The 13,476-nt window shown below is 46.9% G+C and overlaps 1 protein-coding gene across 4 annotated transcripts in view; it reads left to right on the forward strand.

Moving 5' to 3' along the window:
- NEDD4L (NEDD4 like E3 ubiquitin protein ligase) overlaps positions 1–13,476 on the forward strand; it is a 335,178-nt gene that overhangs the window by 96,335 nt on the left and 225,367 nt on the right. For all 4 annotated transcript variants that reach the window (XM_053205754.1, XM_027069058.2, XM_027069060.2 and 1 more), the window contains exon 2: positions 9,663–9,736. In XM_053205754.1, the coding sequence (XP_053061729.1) occupies positions 9,663–9,736 (74 nt within the window). The remainder of the gene's footprint in view (positions 1–9,662; positions 9,737–13,476) is intronic.

The following is a 13,476-nucleotide window of genomic DNA, read 5'->3' on the forward strand; positions in this document are numbered from 1 at the left end:
ACGTAGCTGTAGGAGGAGTGGGGAGGGGACCGCACCTGCAGGAGTCAGCCTAAGCTGTGGCAAGACACCCGACAGAATCTGACAGGTGCTCCTCCAGCAACAGTCCTGTGTTTGTGGAGCAGTGGATGTGGCTTCCTCCCTCGTCCAGCCGTCTCCTCCCACTGCTCGCCTCCGCAGGCCTCCTTCTGGCTCCCTCCGTGGTTAGCTGTCAGCTCTTAGCCCTTATCTGAGTTTCCTACGTGCCCTTTCCCTCCAAGTATTATCCACATCGCCTTCTCTTAAAGCGACCAAGAACGCCTCTTGGGGGTTTACCTCTCTTCTCGCCCTCTGAATACGTTTCCCCATGAATACTGCACAAGGCTGAGCAACCTGGTTACGGTTCTGGCCTCATCATCCACACACTCTGGGGTCTTTTTCACACTCTCCCTTGCCCTCCCTCTCAAGGTGCCCTCATGTTTCTCCTTTGTCCGAAAGATACGTTCCTCCCTTTTGCTCAGTCTTCGGGGCCTGGCTCAAATGTCTGTTCATCTGAGGCTTGCCCCAGCTTTCTGGCCCATTTCCTTCTCCCCGCCTCTTACACGTGCATTAATTTCTCCCTCTGAATTCCTGCGGGTTAACATTCACTGCTGCTATTAAGTTGACCATGTCATCTTGTGATTGTGTGTGTGTGTGTGTGTGTGTGTGTGTGTGTGTGTGGTTCTCCCGGCACAAGAAGGGAAAGTCCTGTAGGCTTGAACTCTGTCTTACTGTTTCCATATTCCATGTACCATGCTCAGAGCGGGGTGAGCACTCGGGGCTCGCTGACTACACGGACGTGAGCGCACCGGAGGGGATGAATGGGTGCTGTGTGGGCAGGGGCAGTGAGGAAGGTGGGACTAATGAGGTGGCAGGTGAATTAGGACGGAGAGAAGCTGCCACACATCAACAGCAGCTACTCAGGATGGCGCATAACAGATGCCCAGTAGCTTGCGGAAAAAGGAGCAGTTGAGGTTCCGGTGGTGGGTGTTGAATCCTCCCACTATTGGTGATAAATTGAGGCTGTGGGATGAAGAAGGGGTGAATTGAGAGTTGTTTTAAAGGCGGACAGAAGTTTCACAGCTCCTCTCCAATGTTGTTATTCTTTCCAGAATTAAAAAAAAATTCAGGGGCGCCTGGGTGGCTCAGTCGGTTAAGTGTCTGACTCCTAATTTCGGCTCAGGTCATGATCTCATGGTTCACGAAGATCGAGCCCCACGTTGGGCTCTGTGCTGACAGCGTGGAGCCTGCTTGGGATCCTCTCTCTGCCCCTCCCCCATGCGTGTGTGCTTTACTCTCTTTCAAAATAACATTAAAAAAAATTCATACTGATGATCACGTATCCTGAATTTTCGGGAGTGGTGTCAGTTTGAAATATCGACTGTACTTATAGGGTGCTGGTTCTGTACTTAAAAAAAACAGTACAGCCACTGCACCTGTATTGAACACGTCACTAAGTTCTGTTAATTCTACCTTCTAGAGGCCACTGCTTTTTACACGATAGAAAACATAAGCAATAGTCTTTACTTTTTCACTGGTATCTTCCTCGTCTTGAACGTTGCCCCAGTACATAAGAAAACCTTGACTTAGCCGAGAGATAAATTAGACTGCAATTATTACATGGGATTCTCCACGTGCCTTGATTCTCCATTGCTGTGTTACAGATGCCCCCCAAATTTGTCAGTGTAAAACAACAAAAGCAGCTTATCTGGGTGGTTCTGACTCAGGGCCCAATCTCATGGACCGTGAGATCACGACCCGAGGCGAAATCACAGTTGGACACTTACCTGACCGAGCCAGGTACCCCATGCGGACGTACTTTAAAACCGCACAGTCTGATTTCTGAAAGTTTGTCACCTTGAGCATTAGAATTACAAGTCTGCTCCGTGAGGCCATCCTTTTCCTGGTCCCCATACGTGAACTTCTCTCAGTGGCATAATGACAGCCATAATCTGGCGGAGGTTGAGGAATTTAGGGTATGCACGGTCTGCAGCTTCTGCAGTTTTCTCAGGAGCCAATAGCCCTGGGACTTGCACTTGCTGAGGATGTTCTGTGTGGGGCTGACAGTGGCAGACAGATCCAGAGGATGGAACTGTGAGTTGGGGCTGTTTGCTGTCAACAGGATTATGTGAGCTTGAGGTGGACGTGCGGTCCAGTGTTGGGCTCCTTTCCTGTGACATCCTGTGTCTTTGTCCTCACCACACATATCTTCGGTTTCTGTCCCACCCCTGTGTTACAGGTGCATGATAGGTATGGGTATGTCCGACCTCCACAATTGACTGTGAGCCCCTCAAGGGCAGAGAGGAAGTTGTCTTGATGACTTTTGTGTTCTTCTTGTTTGCTAGCACAGTGCGTGAACATGATGTGCTCATCACATTTTCGTTGAATAAACAGAAGGTCGAAGTAGAGAACTGAGAGAGAGAGAGAGAGAGAGAGAACGTGCGCAAGAAACTAGGAGAGGTAGGGGTGCCTGGGTGGCTCAGTCGGTTAAGCATCCGATTCTTGATTTCGGCTCAGGTTATGATCTCACGGGTTTGTGGGATCGAGCCCCCTGTCAGGCTCTGTGCTGATGGTGTGGAATGTGCTTGGGATTCTTTCTCTTCCTCTCTCTCTCTCTCTCTCTCTCTCTCTCTGCCCCTCCCCTGCTCATGCATTCTCTGTCTCAAAAATAAACAAGTAAACATAAAAAAGTTAGGAGAGGGAGCAGCAGTGTGAGGCGGGGGACCCATCAAGGGAGTGAAGAGGGGAGCGAGTTTAGAGAGTAGGAATCAGGGTGGAAAAGGCAGAGCTGAAGAGGACAGGAATAAGGGATGAGGTCAGGGACGAGAGGGGATTTAAAACGAGGCATGAAATAGGATCTTGGCTCATAACCAAAGCAAGAGCAGGCAGGAGTGGGAAGATTAACGGTTATCTGCTGTGTAGTGGGCACAGCGGGGGCACTTTCTGTACGTTACCTTATTTAATTTCACTTCAAGTCGAAGTAAGCTCTATGCCCAACACAGGGCTGGAACCCATGACCCTGAGATCAAGAGTATCTCTCAATGGAGCCAGCCAGGCACTACAAGCGTATTTACTTTTTTAAAGCAACTGAAGTTAATTGACCTCTGTGAAACTTACATATTTCAGTGCATAAAGATACTGATCATCCCTTTACACCAGGGAGTGTTTACTGTGAGCCTGAAAAGTTTACGGGTAATAGTTTGAACTATAAATACACTGCAGAATATGGAAGGTAAACACATAAATTAATTTAGGGGCGAATGACGAAGATGTGCAAGTCCCTGACCTGGGTCTTATCCTTGTCCGCTTGAATGGCTGGTGTATGTGATACCTGGGCTCACTGGAGATGTGTGAGAAAGAATACTATTTCCTAACACAGCTGTCCCCTTTTGGGAGTGAGATCAGCCGCCATGGTGGAGATTAAGGGGCAAAATATACAAAGTTACCTTCTCCGAGCAGATTCACAGGAGAAAAGGTCAATTCTAGTAGCTTACTTTGAGTTGGGATTTGAGGTTTATTTTATCACAGGAGCAAATTTGACAGATTATATGGTATGGGTAGGCACAGAAATTTGGTAACCACTTATACACCGTTTATATGAGCAGGTGTCTGAGCTGGAAACCACACCATCTTAAGCATGAACCTTTGGAATACCACCTGTTCAGAAGCGGGGACTTTCGCTCTGCCACCCATCCGGGACTTGGGCTCCTTATCTTGTTTTAGGCCTTCAGGAAGAATTAGGCAACGAAGTGGAAAAGAAAAACACACGTCAAGGGCATAGGATCATCCCCGTTGGGCAATAACAACACAAAAGCAATAGATGAACATTCACAGGAAGAGACCCTGAGCGTCGTGAGGATACCTCGGGTTGTTTGGCCTCACCTCTTCTGTGCCTGTGCTTTCTCTGCATTGCACGGTCCAGCTCCACATAATACCTTCGTGGTCCTAAGCCGCCTTAGTTAAATATTTAATTCTACCAGAGTCATAACCAGGGACCGAAATGTCATGCGTAGGTTTTATGAAAGTCATAAAATGCTTCAGAAGGTCCCATTTGCTCGGCTTGGAACCCATTGCATCTGATAAATGAGTCACACACCTGATCATGTGTTTCCTTACAGAACTACGATGGCTGCTGATCGGTATGCACACTTATTATTTAGAGGAAACAGAGATAAGCAGTTTTTGCTGAAGATCTAAAACTCATGTGTAAAAACTATTTTTATAGAGTAGCATTCTCTTTCCTCCTCCCCTGCCCCATAGCCTCAGAGGGAGGTGAAATTTCCTTTGACAGCTGCTTGTAAATAGTAAGTGTTCAATAAAGGCCCTCTCTTCTTTTCATCTCCCAACTGTTGCCTGCATATTACGTAAGAGTGTCCTTTTCACATCTCCCAGCTCCCATATGTGCAGCTACATATGCCTTTGTGAGTTTGTGCAAATATAACTTGTAGGTTTTTATTACGACAAAAGAAGGCTTATTTATTTTAGAAATACAGAAACCTAGATTCCTAAGCCTGTGATTTTAAATTTTTCTTAGGGTTTTTTTTTTGGCATTTCTACAGAAATTTAATTTCCAGACAAAAATATTTAACGTTTCAAAAGGAAAAAATGTAGATAATCATAAAGTTATCCGGTATCCAGAGATAATCACTGCTAATGTCCTTTTGACGGCTTTCTCTGTGCATACATGCACAATAGGTATTTATTGAAAATTGATTGTATCGTATATGAGCAAAGCTAACTGCTAAAGCAACCTGCAGTTTTCAGTGGGAAGAAACAGTATGGGTCTGTTTCCAGCTCACTGTCCTGGCAAGGTCAGTAGGTGATGGTGAAGCGGGCAGGATGAGGTAGGGATGCTCCCTCCCTCTACATTCCTTTCACGGAGTTTTTCCCCTTCTTGCCTTCAGATTTTCTCCGTTGAGCCAGGGGAAGAGAATGGAGGGAGGGTGAATGGGAGGGTCTTATGGGCCAGGTCTGGAAAATGCACACATCATATCCGTGCACATTCCACTGGCCAGAACCTAGTCATGTGACCACCTAACTGCAAGGAATGCTGGGAAATGTAGTCTGAGTGGAAAAGGCAAACAGCTTGTTGACCACCTTGCTTATTTCTAACTCAGTTGTATAAGCCAGTTTTTTTTTTAAAAAAAGTTTAATTTTTAGAGAGAGAGGGCATGAGCAGGGGAGGCGGGAGAGAGAGAGAATCCCAAGCAGACAAGCACCGTCAGCACAGAGCCCGATTCAGGGCTCAAACCCATAAGCCATGAGATCATGATGTGAGCCGAAGTCAGACGTTTAGCCAACTGAGCCACCCAAGGTACTCCTTGTGTAACCCATTTTTGAAACTTTCTTTTATAAACCAAGTTGTTTATTTGCAACATGGGCACCTCTCCATCTCAGTCCTGTGGGAACCCCTCCCATCTCTTGCCAGATCTCTTCCTGATTGGTCTGTTTTTGTTCTTCTTCCCCTGTAGTCTGATCTTGCACAGCAAACCAAGGTGGTCTTTTAAAAATTCAAGTCAAAGGGCACCTGGGTGGCTTAGCCGGTTGAGCGTCTGGCTCTTGCCTTAGGTCATGATCTCATGATCCATGAGTTTGAGCCCCGTGTCAGGCTCTCTGCTGACCGTGCATAGCCTGCTTACAATTCCCCCCCCCCCCTCTCTGCCCTTCCTGCATGCTCTCTCTCTCCCCCCCAAAATAAAGAAATAAACTTAAAAAAAATCAGTTATTAAAAAGTCAACTGTTGTCACTCCCCTGCTTAAAACTTTCCAGAGATGATTGGAATAATGCTTTCTATGGAAGCTGACCTTTCAGGTTTCTGGCCCCTCTATACCACTCCCTGCACTCTTGCCTCTCCCTTCAATGCCAGACCTGCTCCCCAAGGCCTTGGGACTTGCTGTCACCTCTGCATGAAAATCCCCACCGCCTGCATCACCACCCTCTGTCTCCTTTGGGTTCAGCTCATGTGTCTGCTCTCCAGAGATGCCTTTCCCGACCAGCAGCCTTTAACCTCCTTCCCCTGTTCCTCTAAGTTACTTTTTATTTAGCTTCCATCGTGTGCCAAAGCACTTACCACCATCAGGAATTCTTGCTTGTTTGCGATATATATTTATATTCTGTCTGCCTTCTGGATTGTAGGTTCCTTGAGGCAGGAACTCTGTCTTGCTCCTGTCTATACCCACAGATAATATGTCTGGCACATAGTGGGTACTTAGTAAACATTCGTGGAATGAGTGAAGGTGGTGACAGAATCTTACGCATTAAAAAAAATTTTTTTTTAATGTTTTATTTTTGACACAGAGAGAGAGAGAGAGAGAGAGACAGAGCACAAGTGGGGGAGGGGCAGAGAGAGAGGGAGACACAAAATCCGAAGCAGGCTGCAGGCTCCGAGCTGTCAGCACAGAGCCCGACACGGGGCTCAAACTCATGGACCGCGAGATGATGACCTGAGCCGAAGCCAGACGCTCAACCGACTGAGCCACCTAGGCGCCCCATAATCTTACACATTTTTAATGACGGTATTGTAGCTCATTGCTTGGGATTGCCATGCACATCCCTGCTTTTGAGGGACTTCTGCATTTTTTTCCCTGATTAAAAGTGATCTTTCGGTGACTATTCTTTTAGTTCTTTTTTTGGTTCGTTTCGTGCACAGATCTGTGCTTATTTTCTTGGGATTGATTCCTAAATGAGCATTTGTTTACCGAAAAGGGTGTGTGTACAAAATTTATAAGTGTATGTTACGTATTACCCTTTGTCCTTCAGACCCCCAGTTTGTGTCTCCATGTAGTTGAGAGCCCTTGTGAACAGTGTACTTTCAAGAACACTAGAAAGATGGGTGGGACAGGGTGGGGGTAGGGCGGTTTGTCTGTATTGCTGTGTCCTTAGATCTCTGAACAGGCACTTGTGCTTAATGAATAAATCACTTTCCAGAAGAAAAAAATTCTAGTTATTCCTTTAGTGAAGTTTATTTTTATTCATTTATTCCTATAAATGTTCCCTAACTTTAAAGTGTATGCTTTTGGAAAGTAGGTCTGCCCAGTGTAAGAACATTCACCCAGTGTTGATATAAACCTAGGGGAACCGGGTGTAAGTTGGGCTTATATCTTAGTCCTTAGAATCCAGACAAGATGCAGTTTTGAGCCCCCTGTCAAGTCGGTGGAAAGTTCGGGACACTGCTCAGGATTTTTGAGAATCCCAGGGGCTGTGGGACAGAGACAGTTTCTCACCAGAATTCTTGTCTTTTGCTCTGTGACTGACTGAATGTTGGTTTCCATCCAAGACCCAGTTCCTGGTTTATCTTCCCCAGCTCAGACCAAGTGCAAGCCTACTGCTCTACCTGAGCTGGTGGTGGAGGTCGTCTCTGCCTCGGAGACCAGATGCACTGTCCCCTTCGGCCGACACCCAGCGCTGGCCCTGGAGACTTAGCACTTGGCCTTGACAGTGTCCGCCTTCCGTGGGTTCCAAACGAGGTCCGCTCTGTGCCCAGTGGTGTCGGAGGAGAATTGGCTGTTTGGAAGTCTTTGTCGGGGGGGGGTGGGGGGGGTGGGGGGGGGTGGGGAGGGCGGGGGGGGGGGAGGGCAGAGAACTGGGATTGGGGCGGGGAGGGGAGGCAGGGAGGCAGAAAAAGTGTTCTCCTCTCCAGCTGTTCCCCGTCCTTATTTCTTGTGAGTGGTTCCTCATTCCCTGGCAGGTAAAATCTCAACCCCTTAGCCAAGGATTTTCTTTTTACCCATGATTGTCAGTTGGTGTGCACTCGTGGGCCGTGAACTGTTCCCAGGTGTCCCGTGAACGCTACAGGGGTGATACTGAATTTTGATCCATGCGTGCAAAATGCTTCCGCTGTGGTATTCCTCGAGTCGAGCAGGGAGAGATGCCATTGGCATTGGGGGTGCCACATGCCCTGAGAAACCAGAGAGCCTCAGGCTAGATAACCCCTGTGCTGACAAAGAATCCTTGATGGCTGGTCTGTGATGTGAGCGTAAGAGAGGAGGGTCAGGGCAGTCAGTGCCTGCTTGGGGGAACCGAGGGAAGGACGGACACTTGACCCTTGAGGGGCACTTGACGGGGAGGCTTTGGTAAGCACTCGGAGACACTGCTGTGCTGTCGCAAGGTCCCTGGCTTGTCTCTGTCTTCTCGCGAAGCCTGCCAAGCACATGAAACCCAAACTTGAGTGCAGTTCTCATTTCAGAGAGGATCCTAAGTACACACACGTTGAGCAACCTTTTTTTTTTTTTTATAAACCCGATTGTATCTCTCTGCGGTGTATGTGTGTCTGGGGCAGCCTTGTGTCAGGAGTAGATGGTTGGAGGGATGGTCGGATGGATGGAGAATCCTGGTTCAAGCACGGTCCCCGTGGCACACACGCACGCCCAGTGTGCCGCTAATTGGCCAGGGCTCCTCGTCCTCCTCTCTCCGGCTTTTATTTTACCCTGCCTCCTTGGACGTCGTGTACGTAAGCTTTTGGATTTTCTTTCCTTCACCCAGGTCATGACTGAGCACACGGATAGATGACTTTCTCTGTTGCCCCTCGCTGCCCGTGTCCCCAGGGGCTCCAGCCCTGGCATTTCCCCTCCTCGCCTTTCCCGGGCATGTGCTTCTGCATCTCTAGCCGTAACCACCGACTGTGGCTCTACAACCACCAACTGCGATCGCTCCCCAGTCTGACCCCACCAGACGTCTCTCCCGTTTTCTTTGTTCTCCCCCCACCCGGTTGTTTCATAGACGCCTTGGATTCGACTTTTTCCTGCCTTTCAGTTCATGTTGACACTCAGTGACCCAAAGCCAAAACTTGGGAACAGTCCTCGACTTCTGCCTACCCTCCCCCTTTACCCCCCACAAGCCATCTCCTTTCGCCAGAGCGTCTTAGCCCCTAACTACTTCTCCAGCCTGTGCCTTTGGGCTTGGGGCCATCACAGGGCCCTGCACTGTTGGCCTGGCCGTCCCCCTTAGGAGACCCGGAGCATATTCGTGTCCATATTTCAAGACCTTGTTCAACGGCCAGTGCGACAGGAACTGCTTAGGACATGTTGGGATGAATGACTATGCCGGTGAAGGAATGAATGAGTGATTTCTGAGATGGGTTGAGTAGACTTCCATTTAGGGTGATGCTTTTGGGTTTTTTTTTGTTTTCGTTTTCGTTTTTTATTGGAGCCAGAGGATTATTTTCGCTTGTTCGTACCAACGTTGTGATCCTGTAATTTTGAGGAAATATTGTACAACATGAAATTTCTGTCTGTCTCAGGCCACGCACACAAATGTATAAACTTCCACGGAGGAATTATTTATTAAATTTACAGTACCCTAAAGCACCTGGGCATTTATCTAGGTGATTTCAAATGTGCGTTTATGTTCTTGGTACCACTGGGATATCTTTCACTGGCCCACATCTTTGAGCTGCATGACGTAGTTTGAATTAAACTTAGGCTTAATTAATCCAAATGCTCTAAATTTCTAGGGTCATAGGATTTTAAGTCTGGACTGTTACCTTTTGAACTTCAGCGTAAGGAGGAATCACCTGTGCTTGAGTCGATTGGTGCTGTGTCCCAGTACGGGTCTCAAGAGGAAATCATTACCTTTGGATATTGGGTGAGACAGTGACCCATTGAAGGTCCACTTCTTAAACTTTTTTAATTTTTTTTTCCCTCCAACAGGGCGAGTCACGTATTCTCAGAGTGAAGGTTGTTTCTGGAATTGATCTCGCCAAAAAGGACATCTTTGGGGCCAGGTATGTTTGCTTTGTGTTTGTTTGGTTTTTGGTGTTTTGGGTTTTTTTTGTTGTAGGCTTCTGACGAGTTCGGCAAGCACTTTCCAGACTCAGGCGTGCATCAGAGTTACCTGGAAGCCTTAAAAGAGCTGGGCCCCACCTCCCGAGTTTCTGATGGAGTAGGTGATGCTGACACAGCCAGTCCAGAGACTGTATTTTGTGCAGGTTCCTAGCCCTCCTTACGGATCGATTTCCTGGGGGAGCTGGATTCTGATATGTCTGTTTTTCTCAGTAGAAAAATAAAGCTTGGGAACATGTATTCATTGTAATACATTCCTCTAAAAAGAAATCCCAATGTATTCATATTAATACATTCCTTTAAAAACATCCCAAATTTAGGGAGACGTGAAGGTGTTGTTTTGTTCCTAGTACAACTGGGTATTCTTTGGCATGTTATAATCAGAATTGAGAGATTTGCTGATGGGGGTGAATTTGGTGATTTCTGTGCCTTTTCTGGAAGCACCAGCAGCCTGGTCTGTCTGGGTCTTTAGCTTCTTCATTTTGAGTATTGTGCCTGATGATCCTGAGTCTTGAAATCAGCTCTTTTGTTCCTTTGCTGTCTGTAGTGTGTTGGGTGGAGTTATTGGACTAATAGCAGAATGAGGTTAGAGCCATTTAGACCTGGGATTTGAACCAGATTTGGGGGAACAAAGACCTTTGGAACTTCAGACATAGAGGAGACACTAGAGACGTTCCAGTGCAACTTGTCTGTTCTGTGTTTGACATGACTTTATCCAGAAAGGTTACTGCTTGCCCAGGTCTCACGTGCCTGTAGTGCTGGAACAGGCCCCCTGCCCCCTGCTCTGTTCATGATGGGGACCCTGTGAGGTTGAGCCATGAGGGCTGTGGTGGCTTCTGGGGACAGTTAATTGTGGCCAGAGTCCTCGCGTTAGAACATTCATTTCAGGGGCACCTGGGTGGCTCAGTCGGTTAAGCGTCCGACTCTTGGTTTCGGCTCAGGTCATGATCTCATGGTTCGTGAGTTTGAGCCCTGCGTCAGGCGCTGCGCTGACAGTGTGGGGACTGCTTGGGATTCTCTCTGCCTCTCTGCCCCTCCCCGGTGTGCTCTCTTTCTCTCTCTCTCAAATAAACTTAAAAAGAAAAAAAAAGAAATTTATTAAAAAAAAAAATTTTCATTTCATCCTGTCAGCCCCCCTGCTTATTGCCCACAGTCACCTTCTGGCCTCAGGACCTCAGTGTGACACTGGCGACTCTTGTAATAAGGCCTCGTTCTGTCCAGCTCACCTCATCTTCCTGCTCACCCAGCACAAGCCCTTCCCTGCCATTGGTGGGCAAACCTCTTTATTTCCCGTCCTGTCTTCATGTCTGTTTTTAGTTTTTCCCATCCCGTGAAGTTAACTACAGTAGCAACTAGAGAAGTTGTTAAAAATACATAAAGTTGATGCAAGGATAATATCTGTGAAATCTTTAAAAAAAAATTATTTTAAGTGTTTATTTATTTTTGACAGAGAGAGAGAGAGAGACAGAGCATGAGCAGGGGAGGGGCAGACAGAGAGGGAGACACAGAAGTGGAAGCAGGCTCCAGGCTCCGAGCTGACAACACGGAGCCCGACGCGGGGCTCGAACTCACCGCAAGATCATCACCTGAGCCGAAGTCGGCACTCAACCGACTGAACCACCCAGGCGCCCCTCATGAAATCTTTTTCAAAACATCCCATGCTTCTGTGTGCCTCAGATGACTAATGGAGGGTTAGCTATCTGAGCCGTCACGCCAACCTCGCGCACACGCACTGACACCTGCCCCGTCGCTGGTGGTGTGGGAGGGAAGCACATCTCACCTGCGGGCCCCTTCTCACCTGACCATGGAGTCGCACCGAGTGGTTGCCCTTGTGCCTGTGTGAACGCTCTAATATTTGACTTGTCTGTGTCTTACTAGATTAGAAACTCGCAGGAGACTGAGACCTCTCCCTTTGATTGCTGACCCTCCAGAACCCCAAGAACAAGACTGGGCAAATTGCCTTTTAACTGAAAGACTTGCACGCTGACCAGTAAACTGCGCTCTTACGTCAACAATGTCTGCTGCTCTCACTCTTTCCCATGCATGTTATATAGTTTGGAAGGGGAAGAGGTTGGGTTTGGAAAATGTCAGCGACGTTCATTTTGATTGTTTTTGTTTTGTTTTTACCAAAGCCCTGCATAAAAAAAAAAAAAAAAAATGAAATGGATTCAGATTGCATTTCTCAGCCTGTTAAGAGGAGCTGAGGTTAAAAATTGGTAGTGCGATGAGGCTTCAAATCTTAGAAGAGCCAGACGCACCCGAGCCTTGAGTTTTTACCTTTTATATGAAAAGAGGCGTCATCGTTTCTTAGCATCGGGGTAAAAGGAATTACGGGGAATACCTCAAGATGTGCATTGGAAATCCAGTGCTGATAACTCCTTGCATGGTTTGATCTGCAGTTGCCTGTGGAATAAATTCCCAGGCTCCCGTTAAGGTGTAGGATTCAAGTCCTTTTGTGACGGCTCATGCCAACCTGTCTGGTCCGGTTTGTCCCTTACTTCGGCCCCACCCCTGTCTGTCCAGATGTATCAGATTTGACTGCTCTTTCTGATGGTAGGTTAATACTCTTCCTGACGAATGACAAAGGTTGAGCCACTGGATGAGCCATTGGACTAGATGACTGTTCCGGTCTCTCTAAAACCTGCAATCAATTGGCTGAATACTTCTTAAAAGCAGATTGCAAGAACTGCCCATTGTATCTGATAGCGGCTGACCAAGCTCTTAGAATTGTTAAGTGAATGCCGTAAGGTAATTTGATTTAGAAGAGATGCACTTAGCTAAGTAAGATCTTAAGGTTTTGTTGTTTTTTTTTTAAACTTAGAATATTTATAAGTTTCAAACTGTATTCTTCGGGTAAGCTTGTATCTCAGGATCTCTAACTTTTTGTCATAGGCTTAAGTAGTAACTGAATAGGGTCATTTTAATACAAGTTTTAGGTCCACCTTCCCCCTTTTCCTCCTTGATTGTGATCAGTCTTCGTTTGAGGTTACTTAGAATCATCTAAAACCGTAAAGTGGATCCTTAAAATTGAGCTATGCTGGCTAAGACAAACTCACTGTAGAATTTCCTACGGAAGATTTCAAGACTCTCGTTTCTGTATTTTGTGCATGGAACTCTTAGCGTCAAGTTCTACCTGTGGAGGTTGCGGTCATTTTTTTTTCTTTTCACTCAAAACGTAGAACACACACGAACCCAAGGGCATTGGAAAGATGCGGCAAAAAATCCTTGTCTGCTAGGGACCGAGGCTGATGGGGACTTACTGCCACGGTGTGATAGCTCTGTGACGCCACCTTGCCTCAGTTACCTATATTTAAGTTGTTAACATTTGGCTACATGGGCCCCATCAATTTGTTTTAATCGAAGCATTCAAAAGTGAATTCTAGACATCATTACATCCAGCTCCTAAATACATCAGCCTGCATCTCGAAGAAAGCAGCGTATTCCTTTATAGCCACACTGCAATTTTCACAAAATTACCAATAATTGCCTAAAGGACTCTTGTCACCTTTTCCATTCCCTGAATCCCCCCAGCTGTCCCTACAATGCCTTTTCCAACTGGGCTGTTTGAGAGCAGAATTCAACGGAGAACTGTGCGTTGCGTTCAGTTGTTAGGTCCCTTAAAATCCGGTTCCTATAGTATCCTTTTCCCCTTTTCCGTTTTTAAATGAACCTGAAATCGTCA

The sequence above is a fragment of the Acinonyx jubatus genome, chromosome D3 (genome assembly GCF_027475565.1).
Source record: "Acinonyx jubatus isolate Ajub_Pintada_27869175 chromosome D3, VMU_Ajub_asm_v1.0, whole genome shotgun sequence".
In the NCBI taxonomy this organism is placed as follows: Eukaryota; Metazoa; Chordata; class Mammalia; order Carnivora; family Felidae; genus Acinonyx; species Acinonyx jubatus.